The sequence below is a fragment of the Oenanthe melanoleuca genome, chromosome 3 (genome assembly GCF_029582105.1).
Source record: "Oenanthe melanoleuca isolate GR-GAL-2019-014 chromosome 3, OMel1.0, whole genome shotgun sequence".
In the NCBI taxonomy this organism is placed as follows: Eukaryota; Metazoa; Chordata; class Aves; order Passeriformes; family Muscicapidae; genus Oenanthe; species Oenanthe melanoleuca.
In genome coordinates, this window is record NC_079336.1 from 91950227 (window position 1) to 91977717 (window position 27491).

The window sequence follows — 27491 nt, forward strand, 5'->3', positions numbered from 1 at the left end:
ATGCCGCCGGCAGGGAGGGTCCGTGCGCTGCCCTCCTCCCGCGGCGGCGGGGCCGGCCTTGTCCCTCCCCCGCCACATCGCCCTCCCGCGGGCGCTGCTGACGTGTCTGCTCCCTCCTTCCCCGCCCGGCTCCCTCCCTCCCTCCCTCCGACATGGCCACGGCCGCAGCCGCGCCGCCGGACCCCCGGCTGCTGCTCGCCCTGCTGGCCCTGCTGCTGCTGCTGCTGCTGCCGCCGCCGGGCCCGCGCTGCGCCCCCGCCGCCGCCGCCGCCGCGCCCGGCCTGGGCCGCCGCTTCGCCGAGCGCAAGCGCTGCGCCGACTACGAGTGCAGCAGTGAGTGGGGGCTGCGGGCGGAGATGCCTCCCCGGGGCTCTTCCCAAAGCCCTCTCCTTCCGCCGGCTCTGGCGCGGAAACTGGGGAGAATCGGGGAAAACGGGAACGCGACGCCCACGCGCGCCGTCCCTCTCTCCGCGGCCAAGTTTTCAGATCCCCGCAGCTCCGTGTTTGGTTCTCCTACCTCCCCCGGGAAAGCCCTCTCGTGATTAACCTGTTCTCTGGGATAATTTCAGGACCGATTCGCCGGGACACAAATGTCTTTCTGCTCTAACATTAATAATTAGCTTCATTGCGCACCCCTGAAGTGTAGTTCTCTGGTGCTTTGTCAAACCCTTGTCTTGATTAGAACGTTTGCTTTTCTTTTTTAGCTATAACTTGCTTCTTCTTCTTCTTCTTCTTCTTCTTCTTCTTCTTCTTCTTCTTACTATTATTTAGCTATAATCTGGCTTTTTGTTTGTGTTAATTATAGCTAAAAATCAGCTATACTTTCAATTTAGTTCTTATCTCTTGGCTCAATCTGGAAAATGCATGCAAGGAGGTCTTGTTTACTGCCAGTTAGCAAAGACACTTTTCATGTAAATTGTCTTCTAAGTCATACTCTTCTCTTTGCTTTCTTTGGACAGTGTTAATGTGCCGAGGGAAAGCCATGCGGGATTTTAAAGGTCCGGATTGTCGATTTGTAAATTTTAAGAAGGGAGAAGCTGTATATGTGTATTATAAACTAATAGGAGAATCAACTGAGCTTTGGGCTGGAAGCGTAAGTACTGTAAAGCATTTGTTTGCTCTTCTTGGTAATCTATTCTCATTCCTTCTGCCTTGTAAGAGAATGCTTGGAGTTTTGAACATGGCTAAATAACACAGCGAATGCTGCTTTGTCATGAGGCCAGTGGGAAATGGGATGAGGTTTGATCAAACCTGAGTGCTGTGAAAAATGGGCAACACTAATATGTCTAAAAACTATTAGAATACTGCCTTTATGTTGAAAACCTTCTATTGCAGCACTGTCAGTGGTGGTGGCTCCAGGCCCACCTGGAAGCTGAGCTTCCCTTCCCACTTAGGGAGGCTTAAGCCTGCGCTAGTGTTTTCCCATGACGTGGTCTCATCCTGCACTCTGTAATCCTGCTAAAGATTGCTGCATCTGCATGTTTTAATTGTGTTTCTTGCCCTAATATTCATTTGCCTTCTTCCCCTTTTTATCTAAGCTGCATGCAGGGTTGGAGGAAAAATAAGTAGGAAAACTAAAAAGGATTAAGGTTAAATTTGATTTCTAAAAGGTCTGTCTCTCTCAGCTGTGCTTTAGCAGGTTGCAGAGTAGTGGCTGTGTCTAAGTCAGCATCCTTGAACAATCTGAGAGGCTTCTGCTGGTGGGGAAGGAACATCCCTATACTTGCAGTTACTTTGTAGAAAGCTCCTCTCGACTTTCATAAGCACCTAATTTGCCCAGCAGAGGCAGAACTGAGATACCACAGAGGAAGAGGAGTTTTTGTGGGCTTCCCTTGAAAATGTTGGCAATCCAGAAGTTGCTTAGACCTAGTCCCTGTTGCTTCCTCCCCATGTTTCTCCTACATTCTTTTTAGTGTCCAAATTGTTTACTTCAACCTCCTTTCTTACTCTGGTCTTCTACAAAGGATAAACAATTTTGGTGGTCTAGGGTGCTTGAAACCACACCTGGGTGTTGACTGTGGGACCAGTGGTTCGGTGAAAATCAGGATGTATCGCTTTCTGTAACCACTTCAGGCTGGGCATGGACAGCCAAGCTCTCAGTAGGAGCTGAATCCAATTAGAATGATACAGAAGTGAGCAGAAAAACTGCAGCACGTGGTTCAAGAAGAGTTAATAATTCTATCACGCTGGTAATTCCCTTCTGACATGTACTGTACCATAAATAATCTGGGTAATTAGCTGGTGGTACAGGTTTCCAGGGCTGCCAGTTCTCGAGATGCAGAGTAGCAGCGTGGGGCCAATTTTGAGTCTTCTAACAAGGTATAATGTAGGCTGCAAGATCAGACAGCAGGGTAAGGTAATTGCTGAGTTAATATTCAGTTTAATTATTCACTGATAGGCAGCTCATGCAACAGTTAGGTGTGTCTCCAAGTTAAAAGGATGTTTGCTTTGGGTTTAAAAAGTAAAAGCTGCAGTTGGCAGGTCAGAAAGAATAGCAAAGCTCCATTTAATTTGTTGTCATTTTTCAGCTGTGTTACAAGATTTTCAGTGCCCCTTTTTAGGGCAGTGCTGCCAGACTGATTCCTTTCGGTTAGTGGCTATAACTTTTATTTCTTTTATCCCTCTTTGATTGACTACTGCTGCATTATCCATATCACTGCAACAACCAGCATGGAAGCTGGTTGCAGTGGGGTCAGAGGTGCCTGCCTTTGCATTTTGAGTAGGGCACGGGCACAGCTGCCCCTGTCCCTGACTCACAGATAGCTCTGGGGTCTCTCTCCTGCAGCATGACTTCCTCTGTCAGATTTGGCTGGGCAGCCTGAAATCCCATGCCAGGTTTGGCTGGGAGTGCTTGATTTATGCAGGCCAGCCGTGCCTCCTGTGTGAAGTCTTGGAGCTGGGCGAAGCTGCTGCTTGCTAATTAAAACCAGGCTACCCAGTGATGTCTGCCATCAAAAGAATTCCAATGGAAGGCATGTTACCTTCTGCAATGGCCCTTTTGGGATCTCATTGTGTGATTTCATGTGGGCTTTGTGTGCATCATTTGATCCCATCCATGTGCCCTGCTGCCTTTTTCCATTCCCCGAAGTTGGTTTGTTTTGGTTTTTTTTGGGAAAGGATTTATTAGGGCAGAATAGGAACTATGAAATCAAGGGCTAACTGGAGTTCTGATTGTCAGGTGTGAGCAGAGGTCAGGGGGATGTATGTATGAGAAGCTTCAACTAATGCAACTAATGGGGCTTACTTCAAACAAGTTGTAAGTACAGATTCTAATTCCAAAATCAATTTTAAGGAGCCATGAGAAATACAATAGTATTTCAGACCTGAAGGGAGATGATCTGATAAGAAAAACAGCCTTTCACCAAGGCTGAAAAATCTATAGCAGCTGGGACTGGTTTTTATTTGCCTTTGCATTTCTAATTCACTCCACCCTTTTCAAGCCATTGTTGATTTTTTTTTTTTCCCCTGTGCCAGCAAACATGTTCTATTTTGACAAAATAGCTCCTTTATTTTGTGATGCCAGTCTTGAATACTGAATTGCTTATAGAGCATACACTATGTTCACTCAGTATTTTGCATGTGAAAAAATTCTGGAGCCCAGCTGTAATATATATTCTATACATTATATGGCTTCTAGTTTTTAGCTCTCTAAACCTCAATAGTAAAGCAAAGCCAAATGCTTGGAAAATACTCTATGACCATTATTTAATAGTCATTTATGTTATGAATTTAATTAATACATCAGTTGCAGGAAAATGCTTGATTTTTTTTTCCCCCAAAGCCAAAAGATAGAGTGTATCAGGTGCTCTTGTTGTCCTCTGCACAGTGTCCTGCTGTAAATCAGTCTCCTGTTCAGCATCAATCTTGTGTTGCTTACGCTATCAAGTTGTTGTAGACTCCTGTGCATTTTTCATGCACTCTGCCCTCACTTTAGCAGGGCACAGAACTCCAAAAGTACTTCAGATCATTCCATGTAAAAAACCTCCTTTTTCATGAGCAATTTTGTCAAAGACACTTTAAGATTTTTATTTTATCTTATGGCAAAGAGATGAACTTCATACCTTTGATTCAAGGTTGAGAAAACCATTTCTGGCCTCATATTACAAGAAATGGACTTGACTGCAGATTGTGTTTTCTTTGTGTTGCTTTTTTTTGGTTTTTTTCTGTTTGTTTATTTTCAAACTTTGTACATACTAGTAAAAAAGAAGGCAGGGTGGATAAAATTAAGTAAAACAGAAAGACAGTATTTCTGGAGGACCCAGAAGGTCGGGGCAATACTGTGTTTTCTTAACACTGGCAATGCTCAGCAGTGGAAACCAGCTCTTCTTTGCCCTATGTTCTGAAATTTTAGTTACCTGTGACATCTGTGCTTTAGGGATGTGGGCTTTAAGATGAAAAAGATTTGAACATCATCTTCCCCGGCTGTTTTCTGATAGATGGTGTGAAGGTGTGGTTTGGTCAGTGAATCTGCAGCAGCTGCCTGTGGCACGTGGACACCATGGGGGTCAGATGCTGTACACACAGCCACGTGCTTTGTCCAAGCACAACTTTTAGCTGGGAATAGATGGATATTTCTCCCTTATACGCTTGGCATTGATAGTGCCTTTCCTCTGTGGTGTCTGTAGAGAATGAATGTTTCCTTTCTTTGCACAATGAGGCGTTTTTTTCTCCTTACAAGAGAGGACTTGTAAGGAGAGAAGCAGATGAAATTTTGAGCAGGCGGATCCCATATGGCTTATAAACCACAGAACTGGCAAACTGGGTCACTGCAGAGGACTTGTATGGTCAGCAGCTTGGATTGCTATAAAGGAGTTTGAAATTGTGATGCTTGATTACAATGGCTGTCACGGAGATTAGTCTGTAAGGAGACTTTGAATTGCCAACTTTTGTTTCCAGAAAGATCATTAAAAACTGGGGTAGAAGTTTAGAGAGAGAAATAAACCAATTTACAATTAAACTCTAGTGTACCACACAAAGACAAGCTTTTGATTTGACTTGTCTAAATGAATTTCCCATTCCCATTGGTAATTCCCAATAATAAACATGCATATTTGATCTGTTTTCAGTAAGAGAGCATGTGTTTACAAAAGGCAGAGAGGGAACAGTTTGGATGTAACTAACTTCAGAGATATCAACTATGGAAAGTAAGATCTGAATGAGAAGTAGTTTAAAAAGGAAGTCCTGTCATGTATCAGTGCTTACTTTGCTTGCATATCAAAACAAACACCTCCAAAAATTATTAGTACATATTATTTGCTAGGTACTAATTTCTTCTTTGGTTTTGTTTTTTATGCTATTGTAAATGCAGAAAGCTTCAGGCAAAGTTAACCTGTTTCAGTGCTATCAGTGTAACAGTATATCTGTGTATCCCTAGTATCCCATTCCCAGTTTCTTTTTTAATTTGAACTTTAGCTGAGTGTTCTCCCCACACAAACTCTTCAGGAAAATTGGCAATTGTCATCTTTCTCCTGTAACAAATGATTGAGGAAATGACCAAATTTCTTTCTTTCCCCCAGATATTTTGGTTGTCTAGGAATTCTGTACCTTTCTAGGTGTTTCCACCAGGCTCTAATTACCTGAATTATCTAATCAGTGTAGTGATTGCATGCTATTAATATTGGCTTCTTGACAGCTGTTGTCAGAACTCTCAAGTGAGAGCATTACTCTGTGTAGATCTTATCTAGTGAATGATAAGAGAGATTCTTGTCTTCCACTGTTTGCCTTGCCTTAGCACATTGAAAATCACCACTCTATGACTGATTTTTGCTCGTGTCAGGCACTGAAGAGCAACAATGCATTTGCAGAGGGGGGTGTATTTTCCACACAGGTTTTTAAATTATTAGTACATCAAGTACAATTTTTCATTTCCATACAATCTGCTTTAAGATTTTTTTTTCCATAAGTTACAAAGTGTATTTTGGGCTAGAATATTGTGTGTGGATGTAAATCTTATTAGTCAAAGATTCTGCTTGCTACTTGAGAAAATCCTTAAGGTGTGTCTGGTGCCTCTGGTGCCTGCACAACAGCAGTTAAAGCACATGAACCAGAAGGCCTGGGCTTTGTTCCCAACTCTCCTAATAATTTGTTATAAGTCAGGCCTTAAAACATGAACAGTAAAACTTAAACCAACTTCACAAGGCTGTTGTGAAATGTAAGTATAAAACCTCAGTGAAAACTCTTGCATAAACAAGGCCCTGCTTTTATTCACTGTGTTAAATTTCATTGAGAACACTTGAGAGTCAGTTCAACATATATTGCTACTGGTGCCTGCAATTTTTGACATAGTCATGCTGTTTCTAAACATTCTTTACTGCTTTTTGTTTGTTTGTGTTTGCTTTTTGGCAGGTTGGAAGTGATTTTGGATATTTTCCAAAGGATTTACTTGAAATAAATCATAACTATTCCAATGAGGAGCTAGAATTACCAACAGATGTAAGTCTTACTTGTTCTGGTTTGTTTGGTTTTTTTTCAGTTGGGGTTTTACTGTTTCTTACCTTGGCATTCAGAAAAATTCCCAAGGAAGAAATTTGGAATACTAATGATTTTTAGTAAGTTTTTGTTAGTAAGCAGCTACATGCATGCAGGGGTGCACATATATGTGGGTGGGGTGGAATGTTTGTGCAACTTGTATGTGGATGGGTGTGAAAGCATCAGCCCAAAATGTGGGCATTGATTGACCTTTCTTTTCTCAAATGTTCTGGTTTTCTTCTAAAGAGATCTGTTTGGATTGAGCTCTCTAAGTCCTGCTAGGTAGCTTGTGCATAGGCCTTCTGGTGTGTAATCAAAATGGCTTATTTTCCCAAACTTTCCAAGTTTAAAGTACTGTCAGAAACAAACAAAAGTGGGTACACTCAAGCCCTTTGATTCTGGAATTGCAGCCCTTTCACACATAGCTGGCTTTCATGCACTAATAGCAGCAACTCCAGAGCAGTGTCAGTAAAGCCTTTCTGAGGCTGTAGCTTTAGGCATACTTGCATCACAGAAAGCTGAGCCAATCCTGGGCTGCATCCAAAGTAGTGTGGCCAGCAGGCCAAGGGAGGGGATTCTGTCCCTCTGCTCTGCCCTGGTGAGACCCCACCTGCAGTGCTGCTTCCAGCTCTGGGGTCCCCAGAACAGGGAAGACGTCAGCCTCTTGGAATGAGTCCAGAGGAGGTCACTGAGGTAATTCAAAGGATGGAGCACCTTTCCTACAAGGAAAGGCTGAGAGATGTGGGATTGTTCAGCCTGGAAAAGAGAAGGTTCCAGAGAGACCTAATTGTAGCCTTCCTGAAGGGAACCTACAAGAAAGATGGAGAGGGATATTTTATAAAAGTATATAGTGACAGGACAAGAGAGAATGCCTTCAAATTGAAAGACAGCAGGTTTTGATTAATCATTTGGAAGAAATTCTTTGGAGTCACTGAAAGAAGTTGTCCAGAGAAGTTGTAGATGCCCCATCCCTGGAATTGTTCAAGGGCAGTTTGGATGGGGCCTTGAGCAACCTGGTCTTGTGGAAGTTCTCCCTGCCCATGGCAGTGGGTTGGAATGAGATGAACTTTAAACCCCTTTCAACCCAAGGCCATTCTATGGTTCTGTGAAATTGTGTTCTGTGTCTTGCACTGCTTCTATTTAATTTTCAGAAATAGCGTGACAGGGAGCTCCTGCTTGGAGGACTTGGTCCTTTAAGGGGATGCCAGTTAACAGAGGTTGTGACACACAAGCTTAGCAACATTTGTTGTCTTCTGTTCACTGGCATTCAGCAATAGACTTGTTCTTCATTCAGGACATATGGTGATGAGTTCAGTGTAATACTGCCAGCTCCATTGCCTTACACTTTGTTCCTTTTAATTTTGATTTTGTAAGAGTCCTTTGGCAAAACCTCCCCTGATTTCAAAGAGAGTTTTGGTAAAGGACTCAAGGAGTTAATTCTATGTGATTAATGTAATTTACTTTGCTGCTGCATCTCTCTTTAAGTTGGCAAATGTTTTTGGTCTCATCACTGTTAGAAAGAAAATAATATTTTTGACTGCATATTGTTTTTCATTTCAGGAAACAGACTTTGTTTGCTTTGATGGAGGAAGGGATGACTTTGATAACTATAACGTGGATGAACTTCTGAAATCATTGCAAGAGACAATAGCAAATGAAGGGGAAACTGAATCGAGTGGTCCAGGGACAAAATCAGCTGAAGGAATTGGGAAGGATAAGGAGGCTGAACAGACTGATAGAGGAAAGTCCCTTGGTGCTTTGGAGACAGACAATCTAGAGCAAAGTGCTGAAGAAGAAAAGGAAAACCTTGTCTTGACAGACAAAGTTGACAATTCTCTTACAGAAGGAACTGAAAATACTGGGGGAGACCCCAGTGTCAGTAGTCACAAAGAAAACTCTCAGGGAGATCAAATTGCACATGAGCACTTGAAAGGAATGCTACATGGGAAATTAAAAGGGCTAGAGAGTGAAAATACCAAAAACACTAGTATTCCTCAGGGTGAAACCAGCCAACTTGACCAAGAGAATGAAGAAGTCGATGCCTATACACTTTTAAACAGAGAGCTCTCTGTGAACTTAAAAACAAAATTTGGCTCAACTGCTGATGCTATTGTATCAGATGATGAAGTGACTCACCTTGTCACATCACTGGAAGATGATTTAAATGAAGATTTGAGCATTAATCCTCACAATGAAGAGGAGGAGCCAGAGTTTGCAGATCAGTCTGCAGAAATCCCTTTGCTGTCTTTTACAGCAGAGGATGAAATTACATCCCCTGTGGATTTAGAAGATGATGGAAACTATGACATCGAGTCCCAAAATCACAAACCTGATGAAGATGCAAAGGGTGCTACAAAGCTAAATAACCAAAGAGACACTAGAGATGAACACAATTTAGATATGTTAATTCTTAAGAATGCCTTCAGTAAGAGTGAGAAGTTGGGTGGCAGTGTGGGTGACAGTGTAAATGTAGACAGGCCTGAATCTAAACAAACAAAAGAGAAACAGGATGAGGTGGTGCTAATTAGTAAAAGAGAAGCACCAGCGGCAACTCAGCCTGAGGATCTCTCCAAAGAACCTCTTGAAAAGGAACCTGTGGGTACAGATGATCTGGGTTCAGAAGAAAAAGCCAACAAAACTGAACAATTGGAAGAGCAGCTCACTGGTGGAACACAGTCACATTCTGCAGCACTGAAAGGTACAGCTGTGCCTGATCCTCACACTTTGCCTAGTCCAGGCAATGCTCTGGAGTCCAAATCATTTTTTAAAAACAAGGAAGATGCTTCAGAAGCATCTGGTGATGATATCAACAAAAGTCCTGAAAAAGTTCCACTTGCTCCAATAGAGAAAAGAGATAAAGGGTTTGAGGGTGATACCTTGGAGGAGTCCTTGGAAAGTGATTTAAAGCATAAAAGATCATGGGAGAAAACAATGGAGAAGGGAGAAACTGAGAACAAGCCTCCAGTTGATGTTCCAATCAAACCAGTGGAAGAGGTAAAAAGTGAATCTCAAGGTGACCTAGAGGATACTGACCTCTTAAGACAGAAAGTGGAGCGTGGAATGCCCATTGTGGAGGAAGAACTCAGACATGAAGATTTAAAACAAGAAGTTAAAATTTATAATGAAAATAAAAATCCTGCCTCTTCTAACAAAGAACTGGAAATAAAAAAGAGAAACATGGAAGAAACCCCTGCAGGGGAAAAAGACTCAAGCCATAGTGGAGCTGTTGAGCAACCTAGGCCATGGGAAAATGAGACTGAGTATTCAGAGGCAGATATGAATGAAAAACTTTCGAGAAATCCTGGCAAGATGCCAGCTTTTAAAGAAAGCACTGAGAAAAGTTCCCTTGAAGAAATATCAAAAAGCACCATGCAGAACATTAATACAGAGAATCTTACTTGGCAAGGAACTGCTCGTTCTGAGGATGCAGGAACAGACAGAAATCTTGGCAAAGATTTGGCCAAAGAAACAACACAAAGAGCAGAATTGCAATCTGAGGAGTCAGATGCTGAAGATGACCCTGACCTAAAACAAGCAGATGATGAGCTATTGGAAGATGAGAATGCAGCAAGTGCAAAGCTGTCACAAGCAAGGGCTGCAAATGTCCAGGGTAATACTCTAGGTAGTGAAAATACAAATCCTGAATTAGAAGGACTAAGTGAAGCTGTTTCAGGAATCCCAAATTCTACTTACAATACAGGAGAGGAAACAAACGCGTTCCCTAAGGAGGATAAAACAATCAGCATGCAAAATGCAAGCGAGACTGGGAACAAAGAAGTTGATGTATCAGTGAGAAAAGATGCTAAATTGGATGAGATGCAACATGTCACAGAAACCCACGAGGAGTCTTCTGAACCTGAGGAGCCATCAGCTGTGGAAGGGCATAATTCCCAATCTCCTCACACGGAAGACAGCAATGACTTTGACCAAAAGGAAGATCATCTCCCAGAGGGCATTTCACAGAAAGACCCAAAAGAGGTGCAAAATTTAGAGGAAATGAGAAAGGACCACCAGCAATCTGCACATGTCCCCAGCCCCGCTGACAGCTCAGAAGGCACCAGTGACACGGTAGCAGACTTCAGTGAGTCTGTGAAGCAGCTCTCCATAATGAGAGATTTCCTGGATGAAAAGCGCGTGATGCGCCTGCAGAAGTACCTTGGGCTCCAGCACGTGGTTCGGATTGAAGCCATGTTCCACGACATGAAGGTGGAGATGGAGCTCGCTCAGAAGGCCAGCCAGAATAACGAGGATGCAGAGAAAGCTCTGGATGAGATACTGGAGTTTTCAGAATCGAGCATTATGGATGTTGTAGGAAAAGTTCTGGATTCCAGGGTGGCAGAAAATAAGGAGGAGGTGGTGAAGGAGATGGATTTGTATGATGAGGAGAGTGCACTGATGGATGATATTCAAGAGTTGATATATTCGTTAAGGAGTAAATATTCATCTGCTGGTGAGAGTGTCCCACTTGCTTCTCCTCCACAACAGGAAGATGACCAGCTACACATTCAAGGTAGGATGCTAAGCCAGTTAATAAATAGGTGAAATGGAAGTAAAACCATGTCCCAAGCAACACTAACACAGAGAAGCTTTAAGAAGAGGCCTGGGATTTTGCTTATTTTTAATGCATGTTTTTAGCATCGTGATGAGGGTGGCTCAGGGACAATCCTAAGGGAGGATACTGAGTTCAGCACACCTGTTCTTATGGACCAAGTTTTGTGTAAGATAAGGGAGTTCCATGCATGGATATGGTCATAAGGAGCCACTCAGGACAAGTCTGTACCTCCTTAAGAAACAGGGATTCTCATATACTAATGTGCTGAATTTTCTGGAGGGTTTAGAGCAGTCTTTTTCTGAACTAATTATCACCTGATTGTTAGAGATCTGGTGATTAATGCAAAGTCCAAGTACTATATCCAGGCATCTAAAATCTTGAGTGTCCTTATAATCAGATTTTTGCCCACATTCATAAAAGAGTGCATAAGTAGAAATGCTGAACAAACAGATCTTTTGGTTGGCAAAGACCCAGAGGTAGGGTCTTCTGCAAACTTGCTGGGTTTTCTAATTAGTGTGCAAGATGTTAAGACACACTTTTAGCCAGGCTCCTCTTATAGTAGCACATATTAATTATGTGATTTCTGATAAGGTCACAAATGATGCAAATAGTTCACCTTGAAGTGTTTCACTGAAAGGTCAGTGATTGATATCTTGCATGAATTTCATACAGACATTTAATTAGATGTTACTGAAAGTTGATTGAGGATGTCCTGAAAGCAGTATGCAAGCTGAAATATTTAAAAAGTGTCAGGAAAACTTTGTTACATGCATTTCACTGAAGGTAGCTGTGAATAAGAAGTACACATTAGCTCAGTTCTTAATTCTTACCTGCTTTTCTGTCACAGATGGTGCAAAAGAGGCTGAATATGACAGTGTTTTCACCAGAAACCTGAATACCTTTGATGAGGGCAATCTGGAATTTCAGCAGCTCATTGAAGATAAGAGGCCTGAGCAGCCTTTTGAGGAGGAGGAGGAGGAGGAGAGGGCTGTCAGTGTTCCACCTGAGCATGAAGAGGCCAACTTCTCAGATAATGGAGAAGCTGAAGAAGGGTATGATAGTGAAAGAGGATCACCCCTGGAAGATACTTCCTTTGGGCCGGTTGATTCAGGAGAGAGTGCCAGCGAACACACTGCTGAAGGTAACCATTTGGAATTGGCTCATTTTGTTCTTTTGCTCTCAAAGACATGCATGGTTTAATGTATTTTTAGGCAAATAGCAGGAGTTTTCACTGATACTTTCGTTTTATGTTGCTGTAATCCTCATGGCTTTCCCTGATCGGTGACAGTCCCTCTAGTGGCAGTTCTCTGTTGCTAACTTAGCACAGCAGAGTTTCTACAATGGTTTTGCAATGTGGGAAAAAGGAAAGTGCTCTTGTGTCAGAATTGGAGCTCTGTGCTCGGGCTTGTGGGCTGTGTCTCAGGATGGTAGTGGAGAAAGAGCAGAAATCCCTGGAAGCATACCATCAGCCCAGGTTTCTGCCTCGTTGCAGGGATTGACAGCCTAAAGGTCACCTCCTATAGACACAACTGCCTGTGGAATTGTGTGCCCTCTCTTCTTGCTGTTTGTAGCCCATGTCTCTGGGCCATATTACTTTCCAGTAAAGGTGGTGTGTAGCTTCCCCCTCAGGCAGCTCAGTAATTTCTCTGTGTGTTGGAATAGGAGAAATGTTTGGCTCCCTCTGGCTGAGGCCTTATTCCTCTGGAGCTAGGGTGCTGTCTCATCATTATGCCAAGGAGGGATCCTATTACTGTCATCTTTCCCAGCCCTGTTTTGGCATGAAACAATCTTTGACTGTATTCTCAGTGCTACTCTCAGCTTTGCTGTTCTGCCTTCACTTCTGATTATGCTTAATAATTCTGTGTCCACTGAGCATTTAGGAAAAATTCAGGCACATCTTCATTAGCTTTTTTGCACCACTATTGAGGTGCTGGTACTATCTCCAGGGCCAAGTGCTTTTGAACAGCTTCTAAGAGCTGAAGGACGCTCTAGGTTGAATGCCAAGAAAATGAAGGAATTTCAAATGGCTAGTGGATAACTTATTGGTTAAGCAGTCGGATGTTCAGCTGTATTTCAGACCATCTTCCATTCCTTCCTTAAAGGTGGTTAAACGCTGCTAGCCAGGAATTCTTAGGAGGGCTGGGAGAAGTAGCAAGGTGGATGATGGTGGAACTGCTGCTCACAGTGTGACAACGGGCTGGGCTGGTGGCTGTGCTATCTGCTGGCCTGGACGTGTGGCAGCAGAAGCAGCAAGAGGAGAGGGCAGAGAGGTGATAATTTAAAGGGTAGAGGGGGTAGAGCTGGAGATAATTTAGAGCTTTTGCCATTCTTAGAGAGTACTGAGAAAGTTCAGGAGTGTTTGGACTTGATAGTCCTTGTGGGTCCCTTCCAACTTGGAATATTCTGTGGTTCTGTGGATTCGCGGCTCGGAATTAAGTGAGTGCTCCGATTCACGGCTGGAGGAGCTGGGCGTGCTCTGTCTGAGGCGGGCCCGGCGCCGTGCCACCGCACAGCCACGTCCCTTCCCGCGGCACCCCTGCTAACGCCGCCTGTGGAGTATCGGCGCCGTTGCCGGGGGCTGTCTGCCTCTTTCCCGATGCTGGAAGCTCTGGGAGAGCCCCGGGGCCGTGCCGCGGTGCCCGGGCCGCTGCTCCCGGTGACGCCGCTCCCCTCTCGCCCTCAGGTGCCGGTGCTGCTGCGGGCGCTGGCGCCCCCTGGCGGGCGGCCCCGGGCGAGGCGCGCGAGCTGCTGCGGCGGGTGAGTGGCGGCGGCGCGCGCCGCGTGACGCGGGCCGAGGGGCGGCGCGCGGCGGGCGGGCCCTGAGGGAGGGAGGCAGGGAGGGAAGGGGGAAGGAGGGAAGGAGGGAGGGCTGACGTGTGCCTGGCGCTGCCGGGCCGCCATGGAGCCCGCGGGCGGCAGCGGCTGGCCGGTGGAGGAGCCCTCGGCGCGGCGGAAGCTGTTGCAGGTGAGGGCAGGGAAACGGCGGCGGAGGGGCTGCGGCGGCCCGGCCCGGCCCGGGCGGTGACAGCTCCCCGGAGCCAGGCGGGTCCCTGACGGGTCCCCCCGGCGTTCCGCCCCCCGGCCCGCGGTGTGGGGCAATCCCGCGGGAGCGGAGGCGGCCGCAGCCGTCAGGGATCGCTGCCGGCCTCCGCGGATGGCGGGGAGAGCTCGCCCCCCGGCCGGGCTCTGCAGGGGCAGGTGTGCGCCCTCCTGCCCGCCCCCCCTCTGCCGGCTGTGGGGAACGTAGGGAGAGAGAGGGTACGTAGGAGGAAAGGCAGGGAGAAGGCAGCGGCTGCCGTGTGGCTCGCACAGTTCGTTCCCTGAGCGCCATGTCACTATCAGCCCCTTAGCCTGTACCAGCGGTTCACACCTTCCCCAGGTGCTCTCTGACCTGCAGGTGGAGGAGGAGACTCATGGCATAGGACCCTCTGACAGGGGCAACAGCTGGGAGAGGAGCTGAGCCATTTGCACTGGGTCGGTACAGACATCCAGATGTAAAACTGGAGGTTTTTTCCCCATAGTTTTCCATCCTTATAGCTTTATTTGAAAACAGGTCCAATAACTACCAGTGCTGTGTAAAGCAAATTGTGCACATCAGTGTGTACTCATTTTGGTGTGACTCTTTACCTTCTTGCCACTGTCAGGTGTCCTCCTGGTACTCGGGAGTTTTGCATTGAAATGTGAGCACCAGGCTGCTCTGTGGTTTCTTCATTTTCGGTTTTCAGTTTGCAGAAAAACTGCAGCAAACCTCTAGATGGTTCTCTGGGTTTATGGGAGGAATAAAGGCACCTGTCAGGCTGCTTGTTTTACCCCACTGTTTAATAAAAACACACTCATAGCTGTCACTGCTGTTGGTTTGCAGTTGGTCGCCACGCTGCCTGAGGAAATGCGTCCTGGGCCTGATTTCCATGGACTTCCATGGGAGCCTGTCATTATAACTGCCTTAGTGGGAATTGTCACACTTGCTGTATTTTTCTGGAGAACCTGCCTTTCAGTGAGTATACTTCATGCTTGCAAGCCTGCTGATGTTTCACTAACTGAGTGGTTCTTTGTATGGTTAAACTGTTTCAGCAGTACTGGGGTCAAAGCAATATGTAGTCTTTCATTTTTTTTTGCTTTTTATGTTTAGAGCATTAATGGGAGCTAAATGCTGGGCTGAATAGCTCAAGTAAGTTGCAGAGTTTAGAAGCATTTCTATAAGCTGATAATTGCTTAGTAAGAGGTAAATTCAAAAGCAAAATAGAGGAGTATGATGTAAATAAACAAGGCTGAGGAAAGGGTCAGCATATCTTTGAAATGAGAAGCCTTTCATGTGCCTGTTGCTGGCTATATCCAAAATAAACAGTTAATCCTTCCCACTTCATGTTGTCCAGCTGCTTGCAGGTACTGCATTTAGAAACCTAAAAGCATGATATTAATTCTCATTGGAGGGCCTCTTCCATTTGTCCTCATTCCTACATGGATAATTTTCTGGGCAACAATAGATCTATCACCAGCTCTCAACTATAGCAGTGCTTTTTCTTGGGAGCTCAAAGATGAGAATCAAACAAGCAAATTTATTTTACAGTTGTCCAGTTTGATCATGATATGCTCCAGAAATTTGTGGAATACCTCATATTTGCCTGACAGAAATAAACTAAAACTACATGTTTTCTGTAACAATACTGATCCTTTTTTTTTTTTTTTTTTCCGCTGCTTAGTTTTGACATTGAATAAGCTGGGTCAGTTTCAAATGCATAAACCAGTGTTAATAGAACAGCATAAAAAAGCTTCTGAAAGTCTTGTATGCTGTTAATTTCGAAACAAGCACCTGTCACAACCATTATGTAATTACAAGGGGGTTTTTTTTTGTGTTTGCAAGTTTGTGGCTGTGGTTTGATACAAAATGTCTTCATTTTCTGTGCAAATTGGCTGTGGCAGTTACTGGTATCCCTTTAGTGAGTAAGTAAACAGGGGTTTACTAAGGCTCTGGGACAGGGCTTTAGCCTGGGAGCTTTTATTAGAAAACAGCTTAAGCTTGTTTGTAGTGTTACTCAACACTCATTGGCAGTGATAGATGTGTTTTCCATATGCTGCTTTAACCTGCATGGAAGTGATCACTTCTTTCCATAGGGAATATTAATAACATTTTTCACTTACCACTTTTTATGGCTAATCTTTTTGTTCGTTTGTTCTCTTCTGTAGGTAAAGAGTAGAATATATCAAGGTGAGTTTCTCTCTACTTTACAGTTTAGGCATGTAAAAGTTTTGAAGATTTATACTGTTTCAGAGGACCAAGTATTCATCTTCACTCCTTTTCCAGGAGAATGCCCAGTATAAGCTTGGTCAATAGATGATTCTTAGTTGAATCTGAGGGTTTAAATTTTGCTTTTGATAATGCTTTGATCAGGAGAAACAATGTAGCTTGCACCTGCAAAATAAAGGGCAAGGAAAAGCTCCACTTTGTTCAACATAAATGTGAACCACTGGTTCATGGGGCAGAGTTTGTTTTGGTTTTTTGACCAGCAGTGCTGGTTCTGCTTTTGGTTGCTGTTTTCTCTCAGAAAGCAGGAGGTGGTTCCTTTTGTTTTATGGACTGAGTGGAGCCTGAAACTGGATGCAAAGAAACACTCTAAATCTAGATCTAAATATGCAGGTATTCCTGTGGCCAGCATATCACTTTTTACCAGAGTTTTTCTCTGTTTGTAAAATTGAAGTGTACTGAATGGGAAAAAAATCCAAGTAGGGTGATTGCTGGAATTTATAATTGAATAAAAAATGCAAATGTGGAAGAACTGTCTTCATAGGAACTTTGTCTCTTCCTCCCTCACATTTTACTTACCAGTCATTCCTCTCTAGTTTCATTGTGGTTATACTGCAGTTTCCTTCTACACAGTTAATGCAGAATTAATGAGCTGAAAAAAGCCCATCTTTGATTTCTGAGATGATTGCTGTAGTGCAGGAATAATATTGGTATTGGTGGTGCAGAAATTACTTAGAAGACCCCCCCTAAAAACTGAGAATCATGGATTTAATTCCACCACTCAATACTCGTGTCTTTGATGCTGTATAGAAGCTACTGAAGAGCAGAACAAATAGATATTCTTCAGTGTGATACAGGCTGCATTGTTATTAAAATCTTTATCCAAAATAGAGGAATATTAACAGTGACAAAAATGCTTTAAAACCTAGCTTACATTTGGAGTTCCAAGGATAAAAATCTATTATCCTCTCTTCATGACAGTAGTGAAATTGGGAGACCAAGCTAATGCAGGGATTGCTGCTTCCCTTAAACTGCTGAGAGCTATCTTGAACCTTGGCAGCCACTTGCTGTCTCTCTGCCTGGAGTGGGAAAGGCCTGGGATGCACTGTCCCAGGAGCCCTCACGTGGGAGGGAAAGCAGGAGTTGCATTTGCCATTGCACTCTGTGGGCTGCAGTTGGAACAATCAGTGCTCCTTGTTGTGCTGCAGGATTTGCTGAGAGACAAATGACGCTTGGGGCAGGCAGATCTAGACCAAGGTGGCTTTGGACTTGAAAAATAGCAACTGGATGGTTTTTAAATAATTTGCAATAAAATAAATGAAGTGTGGTAATGATTTTCATAGAATCCTAAGGGTTGGTTGGTGGCTTGTTTAGGGTGAGAAGCAAATGCATGCCTGTAGGCTGCTGCTTGGTCACTTTTGAGTAACTTGAGCCTTTTTGAGGTGTGAGCAGAGCAGCTCCTTAAGACCTGCTGGTGCTGTCTCATAGCTGATTGTCTCTGTTCTGTTCCCAGTAGATCTTTCAGAGACTTCATCTGCTTACCTTTGCTGATGAAATATTCAGCTTCAGCAGAGCAGAAGGGTGGTTGTTAGGGAAGGTGTGGCATCTCCCTGAGTGTCTGAGGCTGCTCTGGGATCCTCACTGTCAACTTTTCCCCTGAACACACCTCAGCTGTGTGCAGCCAGCACCTCACTCTGCACGGGATTCTCAGAGCAGCTTCTGTGAAGTGGGTGCAGGAGCTTTGTGCTTTGTGTCAGCTTCACTGTCTTGTTTTCAATTTTAACTTTAAGTGAAAGCTGAGATGCAGAAAGGGCTGACTGCCAAGGAATTAACATTCTCCTGATTTATGCTTTAGTTATTACCTGAAAATGTTCTTTGGAGTGGTAGTAACGATAGGTGATTTTTTTTGCCCAGTATATGAAGTACAGTTACCTTAAGCTTTCTTTTTCTTCCTAGTGACTGAAAAACAACTTGCCGAAAAGATTAAAAACCTTCTGCAAGAAAAAACAGAAATATTAGAAAAGTTGTCAGAATATGATCAAAAGGTATTGTTCTAAGTTGACCTTTGTTTCCTAATTTTATGCTACTGCTTTAATGATACAGTCAATGCCATGTCTAATATATTTTTATTTTCTATTTGTACTGAATATTATGTTGACAATTTCCTCTGTTCTGTGTGGTTGTTTCTGTGCTTAGATAAAGGAAGCAAAGGAATCTGTGAAAGAGGCCCAAGAACAAAAAGACATTCTCTCAGATGAAACTGCAGGGCTTAAGGTAAGAGAAAGTTAACTGACTCTACTGAAAGCAGCAATGCAAGTAAAAATAGCTTGCTTTAGGTTGGTCTTTTTACACCTTTTTTTTTTTTTTTTTTTTTTTTAAGGACACTGTCAAAGAATTGGAAGAAGCAAATCAGCAGCTAGATAACAAAGTGAAAAATCTGCACACCATGCTTGAAACAGAGAGAAAAAAGAATGAGAAGAAACAGAACAAGGTTAGAACAATTACACTTGTGTCTTACATTGTCCTTAGCTTCATGTGCCCTAAAAGCTGGTCATGACCTGATGGGTTGGATAGGGGTAGAACAAACAAGGTGAGCCACGTCAGAAAGAAAGATTAAATGAAATTTTACGTTTATCCCAAGAACAAAGGATTAGTCTGTTGATTTATTTTGTTTGGGGGTTTTGTAGGGTTTGGGGATTGTTTTAAGATCTTGATGGACTTGTGTGGTTATGTGCTTTCACACACAAACAGATGCATTCAAGTCATGGGCTAGTCTAATACTTCCTAGCTAGAGCCAGGAAGTTCCTTGGCAATATATGCTGAAGGTTTCAGGTTGGGAAGAGACATTTTCTTGTACTCAGAGCAGCTTTTAGTTCTACAGTAAATGTGAAGTCCTCTGAGCTGCCTCTCTTTCTTGTTGTCCAGAGATATTTGTTTTCTCTTTCTTCATTTTAAAGCCTGACTTTTCTGTTATCAAGAAGCTCTTTGGCCTTGTTTTGGTCAAAGGTTGCTGCTAATGATAGCAGTTGCTCTCATTGTGGACTGCACAGGTGTATAGGGAACTTCCTGGCCACAGACAGGTGGAGTCAGGGATAGAAGTTGATTTGAATGTGCTGAGTGTTTCTATTCCTTACCTTGTTGATAAGGTAGTGCTGTGCTGCTGCCAGCAAATGGATGCTTGAAATGAAAGTTTGTTGTGTTTTGACTTCGCTTTTAATCTTCCAGAAGACACAGGTTAAATAATTACTCAGGCTGAGGTTTGTGCCAGGATAACACTAAGTCACTGCTCATCTTTTTCTTAGCTCTCTGAAACCCAGAAGTCATTGGAGAAGCTTCAGGAAGCTATCACTATGCATTCTGCAGAGCTTTCAGAGGTAAAGCATTATTTACACCCCCTCAACAGTCATAAGTTTTTGTACAGGAAAATTCATATCTATGGAATAGAAAATGCTGGCTTGGCAGGTTGCAGATTGTTTGTGCATATGTACCTTTTTCTTTTCCCTTTAATCAGGTTTTTTGTAGCTGTTGCTCCACTGTAGTTTGACTTTGTCTTCATGTTCCTTTTTGCTCTGTGTGTAGGTGCAGATAGCCCTTAATGAAGCTAAACTGAGTGAAGAAAAGGTGAAATCTGAGCTTCATCATGTGCAGGAAGAGAATGCTAGACTGAAAAAGAGCAAGGAGCAGGTAAGTTATCCTCAGCCCAGGCAGCCTTGTCTTTCAAACAAAATATCTGGCCTTTATTCCTGTTTTTTTTTTTTTAGTGTAGCTTCTGTTTTCTGTTTTTTTCTCTGTTTAGCATGTCTCTGTTTTCTTAACATGGGAGAATTTCACGTTTTCTATTACCATGATAAAATTTAAATTTAAAATTGCTTTGTGCCTGCTTGCACAGGCTGTTTGTGCAGCTGAGCCACATCTCTGGTAGAAAGCTTTGCCAGTTCCCCTGATGCAGTTTTTGTCAGCAAAGTCACAAAGTCTGTGCTGCCGTGGTGGTCAAGGCATGATGGAGAGATTGCCAGTTGGGATCAGGGCTCAATGGTGAAGGATTGCCAGAAAGTATTTCAGAAGGCAAAGATAATGGGGAGGAGTTTAGCCCTGGAATATTGGGACAGTTCTTTTCCAAATAATTGTAAATATCTGCTTTCTTTCTTCATATATGAAGTATGTGGCGTTAAAGAATGTGTTTTGATTACCTCTGGACTGCAATTAATTAATATTGAGGTGTGTGAGCAGTTGGGATGTTAGCTGAGAAAATGTTAAATTTGTAAAGCCATCTAATAATAAATTGCAGAAAGATTCTCAGCATCCAGTTCTGCCAGTAGAACAGCAGTGAGCCTGATACCTGAAGTTTACCCTTTATCTGTGACCCATGGTGATCAGTTATCAGCAGAGCTGGCAGTAAAATAGACTTCAATTACAACATGCACTAGAAACACAGCAAGTAATCATCTTGCCTTGGTGCTTCATACAGCTGCTGAAAGAAGCTGAAGGTTGGAGTGAGAGGCATTCTGAGCTCTGTGAGCAGATTCAACTGTATCAGAAATCTCAGAAGGACATAGAAGAGACACTTGCCTATAAAGAAAATGAAATTGAAGTAGGTTCTCTATAACCAGATTGCTTTCAATATTATGCATTATAAAATACTCTGTCATACTTCACGAAATGCAGGGCAATTGAACCTTTGATTTCTTTACTAGGTTTTAACCAATTGCATTATGCAGCTGAAGCAGCTGGACATGGATTCAGAGGCCAAGAAGGATGACAGAGGGCATGAGTGGAGCCCAGGAGATGATTTGGCCAATGGAGAATTGCCAGGTAGAGTGGTCCCACCTGAGGATCATGGGATGCTGTGCTCATGGCATGTTAGAGAGGGAACAAGGGGAATCCTTGCCTACAGAGCTGCCAGCCTGAATCCCCAAACACAAAATATCCCTAACTGAAGGGAGGAACTGGCTACAAGGTCAATAATTGCTTTTAGATTATCTTTTAGGTAAACCATAAGTGTAATGACATGGTTATAAAGATTGTATACAAAGGTTGGTAATTAAGAGCACTCCAAAAGCTGAGAGTCTCAGCTTTGTTGTTCTGGTACATTTATTTTTGATATGAATTTTTAATGAGCTTTCTGCTTGCCTCCAGATAAAGAACTAATTTAGGTAATCACATTTTTTAAATTTGAAAGCCCAAAATAGATATTTTCAAAGTTATTCGGGCAGTTTGTCATTTGTGATGTTGCACATATATTTGCTGCATCTGTGGTTTTGAAATCCTTTTTTGTTTCCTTTTTTCTCCTTAAAAGTATATGTGGGCTGGAAATTCCCATTTCTTGATTTATATTTTTTTTTGACCATGTAAGGATGTAGGAATTAAAGTGTAGGGATTGTTACTTTTAGTAGTTGTCCACAGACTTGTTAATGATTAGAAACCAGATATTTTTCTCTTTTAGATATTGAGAGTGAGAAGATGAAGACTCAGATTAAGCAGATGATGGATGTCTCCAGGGTATGTTGCACAAGTATCTAGTAAATGCAGTCACATTACTGCTATGCCTATGATCATAAACTCTCTGCTTCGCTTTTCAGGTCAAAACGATGTTATCCATAGTTGAAGAAGACAGAAATCTTCTGCAGTCCAAACTGAATGATGAAGTAACAGCAAGACACGAGCTGGAAGGTAGGTTTAGCAAAATAGCTGCTTAGGATGAAGTGCTGTTGGTGGCTTAAACAGAAACAGAGCGTGTAAGTGGCCATAATGGTTCTTACTGCTACTGCTTCTCCAACAGAGAAGATAAAAACATTGGAACATGATTCCTCTTCGCTGCAGTCAGCCAAAACTCAACTGGAAAATGAATGCAAAACTCTTCAGCAGAAAGTGGAGATCCTTGGTGAGCTGTACCAGCAGAAGGAGATGGCACTCCAGAAGTAAGCCTTTCCTTACTCTGTCTGTTGTATCTTGAGCACTGTACAAATGCTTTTCACTCAGAAGGATCAAAGAACTTGGAAGTTGTGGTTGGAATGAGTGATGGCTACTCTTTCAATACAGCTCAAGCTGGTGTTTTCTTTACTTTTGCCACTATTCCAGAGATTCTAAAGAGACTGTCAGTGTGCACACACCATATTGGCTCCTACTTTTAAACTTCTTGAGAGGGCTTGGTACAAAGTCTGTGGTTGCTCTGTTACATCATCCAGAATTGTCAAGGAGAACATAGGGGTTGTTAAGATTTGTTTCTGTAACTCAGACTTCTGTTCAGACAGTCTAATTCTCATAATGTAGAAACTTTAGTATTTCAGCTTTGTGAGCTTCTTGCATTCTCAAAGGCTGAGTTGGTGGTGGCAGCTGAGAAGAATGAATTGCCAGTGGTGAGGATCAGCTCTGTATGTGTTCATTCCTCATTCATTTATTTACTTACTGAAATGTCTGTAATATCATCTCAGTTTTGTGGGGAAAATTTGAGAATAGGATTCAGGGACATTCTCAGCTAAATTCTGTAGAAAAGCTGAAATTGTGATGGAGAAGCAGTTAAAATTCCTAAGGTTTAAGTGTGTTGGTTGGGGAAGCACAGGGTTGGAAATGAGGCTGTAGTGAAACTGCCTGACCTTGTAACTTCCATGGATCCATGTGTAATAAACTTGGAATGGAGAGGTGGAGTTTTCCCACCCTTCAGGGAAAACTTCATCTTGACCTCTGTGAAGAATTTCTGCTGCTTCCAAAATATACAGGAGATTACAGTGCCTGTTAGTATTTCTTGATTAGAATGAGGAACTTCTTGCAATTTTTTTTCTGTAAAACTGCTTTGAGTTTTAGCCAAGGAAACGGATTATATTGAACTGGCTATTAGCAATAGTTTACTTGCTATTAGTTAAATGGTTCCAGTTCTGTGGGATAGCTCTTGTAAGTTAGAAACACACTATAGACCTCTTAAATAATTCCAGAAAAATATCCACAAAATAATGAACCATGAGGTTATAAAAAGACTGTGGAAATTGATTGTGCAGTGAATTGGTATGAAGAATACTTGGAAAAAGCTTCCCATGTGATTAGTAACTACTGAATGTGTTTGTCACCTGGGCCCTAAATTTGCCTCTCTTCACAACACATTCATTTCTTCATTTCCTGTGGTTGGTGTCAGTCCAGTGGATTTTCTTGTTTGTGCCTTTGTAAATCTGGATTGCAATCTGTGGCATTGCTAGGAAAACTACAGGATCTGAAGGGATGAGCTATCTGCAGCTGATGGATTCTGACAGATCTTCAGAAGCTGACAGAACTTTCTAGTCAACTCCATAATTTTAAGGTTTTATACCCAAAGGATTTATCTGTTGGTTTCAAGAGATAGGATTTCTCTCTTTCTAAAAAAATCTCTTTTTTCTATCTGTGATCACACACCTTATTGTAGATTTTGATATTGCTGTCGTTGGCAGGGGAATATCTTGATTTTGAGTTGTAATAGATGTAGAATGCTGGACTATATGGTGCATTTTTTTCCCTATGCAGAAAACTAACCCAGGAAGAATATGAGCGTCAGGAGAAGGAGCAGAAATTGTGTGCTGCAGATGAAAAAGCTGTGCTGGCCATCAATGAAGTGAAAGTTTACAAGTAACTTGAATTTCTGAAGATTATTTTTTTCCTTTTATTTTAGTTACTGAAGAAAATGTATTCAAACATCTCTTCTTCACCTATTTTTCTTTTTGTGCAGGCAAAGGATCCAAGATATGGAAGAAGAATTGCAAAAAACAGAGAGATCCTACAAAAACCAGGTAAATTTCTTGCTTGCTGGTTATTGTGTCATCTTTTTACTGCATCATTCCAGTGCTCTGTGGTGAGTTACTGGAAATACTGGTAGTTGGATAAAAACTAAATAGCTTCTTTCCTCCTCAGATTGCTGCTCATGAGAAAAAGGCACATGACAACTGGGTAAGAATGTTCATCCTTTTCTGATGCCAACAGTTTGTATTTGATGTCACATTGGTGCCATTAATGCAGTTGATGAAATTTTCCCTACCAGCTCATTGCCCGCTCGGCTGAGAGAGCTCTGGCTGAAGAGAAAAGAGAAGCAGCCAACCTGAGACAGAAGTGAGTACAGAACAGACCCTCTCTATTGCTCTTTGAACATGCTGGGAGTTGCCTGGGGGAGAAGAAGCTCAGAATGTGCAGTGCATTTTTAAGTCACTGATTTTAACTACTGTTAAACTTTTTTGATGGTTAAAATAACATTTCTTACTGAAAGCTGTAACATTTTACAATGCAGTTTGCCTTGTTACATTATAATGGATACAACTCACTTGTATTGCTTGAATAATGATGAGAAACCTTTATTTTTCAAAATCAGATTAATAGAAGTAAACCAAAAAATCATCATGCTTCAAAGACCAGTCATTGTAAAGCCAACTCCCGGCAGACCTGACCGCCCAATCCCACCACGACGAGGTAAATGCTGCTGGTTCTCCCAAAACCTTTGTTCTTGGAGTCACTACATCATAAAAACATAGGGCTGTGCTAAATTGTAGAAAAGTGAATCAAGTGGTTTTAATTCTTTGGCACAGGGCCCTTAAGCAGAGATGGCTCTTCTGGCCCATCACCCGTGAGTGGAGGAAATCCATCCCCCACACAGATGATTGATGTCCCTGCCCGGCCCCTCTCTGCTCCTCGAAGGGAAGGTGTGAGGGGTGAATTTGGTAAGCAGTGAAGCTCCCCTTTTTTGACAACTCCCTCTTAGGCTACACACCAGGAACACTAAGATCAGATATTGGTTCCAGAAATGCTGATATTGACACCTGCTTTATTAATACAGTAATGAGTGGTTGGTGGTAGGGTTTTATTAATAAAAATAGCTCGGGCTTGTGTTATTTAGGGTCTCTGGGGTTCTTGCTTCCCTTAAGGTACAATAGTGGATGGCCCCCCTGCCCCACGAAGGCCTCCAGATCTACCTGGGAGGATGTCTGTTCCTGGTAAGTTGTGTGGTCTGCAGCCAACTGCAACTTACTCATTACTCCTTCCCTTCAAAAAGGCAATTTTGAGCACACCTTCCCTACCCTAGGCATGGTAGGACACTTATTCATGGCTCTCTTTTTAGATATTGGGCCTGCTGTGGCATCCCTGATCAGCAGTGAGCCAAGAACCTCCTCCCCTTCCACAGCAATGGATGGAGTGGTGAGTTGAGAATGCCCCAGCCTTCAGGAAGCCTTTCTAATACATGATTCATTGTACTTCCTCCTGCTTTTTTAACTGTATCATGTTCTGTCTTGTCTGTATCCTGTTGCTATCCCTATTTGCTGTCCAAAAAAATCCCCAAAAGCAACCCTCTCCCAAAGAGTCTGAAGCCCCCAGTGTTACTACAGATTCACCTTCCTCCATGGAACCAGCTGCAGTGAGTATTCCGAGGCTGGACATGGTGATGCTGCTTTGATGGAAAGGAGTAACAGGCTTGGTGTTCTGAACTGCTGAATAACAACTGCTCTGTGGAACTAACCAAGGGCTCGTCCCTCTGTCTCAAAGGGCTTCTCTAATGATGAGCAGTTGCTCTCTGGTTTCTGTGGGATTGAGGAAATAAGATGTTTCTTGTTAAGGACTGTGGGCAAACACAGTAATCCTAAGCAGCTGACTTACTTGTGGTGTTTAGGCACAATTCCATGTGTGATTCTGTGTTCCAGATCCTTTACCAAAGGGGTGTCCACCATGGACACCTCGACAGGGCTTGAACTTTTCTTTAGTACAGTTTCATCTTAGGGAACTTGTTTCACTAACCACTCACTCCTGGGTAGTGCCAGCAGTGTTCTGGGAGAAGGGATGATGATGGTGCAGTAGCTGTCCCTGTCTCTGTGTTTTCTGCCTGGTGAATGTGGTTTGCAGTGTGTTGGGGTTATTTTTCTTTCTCCCCCCACTTTTACCCGTTTGCCTCTGGGTGAGTGGTGAGGTGGTTGAGCAGTGTTGGTGCTTGTGTGCTGCAGAAACTCACTGAAGTGTAACCTCGTCTTGCCCAGGGTAACGCTGGTGCCAAAGGCCCCTCTCCTTTCCCTGGGCCGCCTCTGCTGAACTCCCCCGTGCTGGGGCCGCCGCCCGTTCGCTACGGACCGCCGGGACCGCCCGCGCCGCCTCTGCGGGGGCACTTCGGGCCTCGGCCCCTCCCTGGGCCCCCAGGTACGGCTGCAGCCCCTGTGCTGGCACCGCGCTTCTTGGAGTCTGGCTGCAGAACCAAGCTGCTTTTCCTCAGCACACGGCTTCCTCGTGCTTCATGGGCTTTAGCTGCCTCAATAAGCTTAGACTGGGTGGGTTTTTTCAAGCCTTAATGCCAAGGTATTTTTCCTTGTTTACTCTAAAATGGAAACCAGCAGCCAAAAGTCCCTAGAATAATTCATGGGCTTTGAAGTCCTGCATGTGACAGTGATCTACTCCAGAGCTGCTCTAGAAAATGACAAACTGAGGAACTAATCAGGAGCTTCTCTGTTTAGGTTAAAGCAAGATTTCATTTAACTCCATGATTTCCTTTCCTTCTAGGTTGTGGTCCTCCCTTGCCACCACCACCTGGAAGAGATTTCTTACCTAGTCCACGTTTAGGAATGAGAGATCTGCCTCCTGGCCCACTCCTGCCTCCCCCCGATCCCAGAGGCTACGCACGTGGGCATCCTCCCTTCCATCCCCTTGGCCCTCCTGGCCCTCGGCTACCCCCGCCACCACCCCCGCCGGCTCCCAGGGACTATGCTCCTCCTCCCAACAGAGACTTGCCTCCGCCGGCACCCCGGGAATGAGGGCAGCCGGCCCAAGGACTACGCACAGCCCCGGCGCAGGATCTGCCTGCAGCTCCACAGACCCGGCTCCCACCTGCACAACTCTAGCAAATGGCTCTTGGTTTGAAGACATTGGTCTCATTTCAGTATATCTCAGCTTTTGCAGGATTAATTTTTATCCAGTTGCTACAGACATCTTATATGCATTTATGATCACAGACTCATCCATCCACTTGGGCTGCAAGAACCTTTCTGTGATGGACTTGAACCTACTCTAAAAGTGCAATAGGAAGGAAGTACCTGTGTGGAGAGTTTTAATTCAATGTAGCCTTTGTAACCAGTTGGTGAATGAACTAATTTCTTTAAAAATGTAAATCAAATCATTTCCTGTGGAAATAATTTTTTAAGTAAAATGCTATCCAACCTGCCTTCTCCATCACATCATTGAACTGCAGTTACTGTAGGCCAGGGGTTTACATGAGGACTCTGAGTTTCTGGGGTTTTTTAAAAA

The 27491-nt window shown here is 43.4% G+C and overlaps 1 protein-coding gene across 2 annotated transcripts; it reads left to right on the forward strand.

The window, feature by feature from the left end:
- Positions 1 to 60: 60 nt before the first annotated feature.
- MIA3 (MIA SH3 domain ER export factor 3) lies at positions 61 to 27408 on the forward strand. Of its 2 annotated transcripts, XM_056488541.1 has the most exons (29): positions 61 to 333; positions 960 to 1093; positions 6346 to 6432; positions 8029 to 10978; positions 11868 to 12161; positions 13704 to 13777; positions 14883 to 15014; positions 16205 to 16226; positions 18219 to 18307; positions 18459 to 18536; positions 18643 to 18753; positions 19565 to 19636; positions 19842 to 19946; positions 20731 to 20853; positions 20957 to 21074; positions 21706 to 21761; positions 21842 to 21932; positions 22042 to 22180; positions 23751 to 23852; positions 23953 to 24013; positions 24135 to 24170; positions 24262 to 24329; positions 24586 to 24683; positions 24800 to 24931; positions 25136 to 25204; positions 25330 to 25406; positions 25552 to 25623; positions 26237 to 26393; positions 26751 to 27408. In XM_056488541.1, exons 1-29 carry the CDS (start codon positions 153 to 155, stop codon positions 26999 to 27001), a joined length of 5979 nt encoding a protein of 1992 aa, XP_056344516.1. In that variant the 5' UTR covers positions 61 to 152; the 3' UTR covers positions 27002 to 27408. The 2 variants fall into 2 exon arrangements, with proteins under 2 accessions (XP_056344516.1, XP_056344517.1); XM_056488542.1 differs by lacking the exon at positions 25552 to 25623 and having other exon boundaries at positions 102 to 333.
- Positions 27409 to 27491: the final 83 nt, after the last annotated feature.

Bases quoted from the DNA above. Each gene is read 5' to 3' on its own strand.
- MIA3 (XM_056488541.1), top strand. From the start codon at position 153: ATGGCCACGGCCGCAGCCGCGCCGCCGGACCCCCGGCTGCTGCTCGCC. The intron at 18,537-18,642 runs GTAAGAGAAAGT...TTTTTTTTTAAG, and splicing joins ATGAAACTGCAGGGCTTAAG to GACACTGTCAAAGAATTGGA. The intron at 21,075-21,705 runs GTAGAGTGGTCC...TTTCTCTTTTAG, and splicing joins GGCCAATGGAGAATTGCCAG to ATATTGAGAGTGAGAAGATG.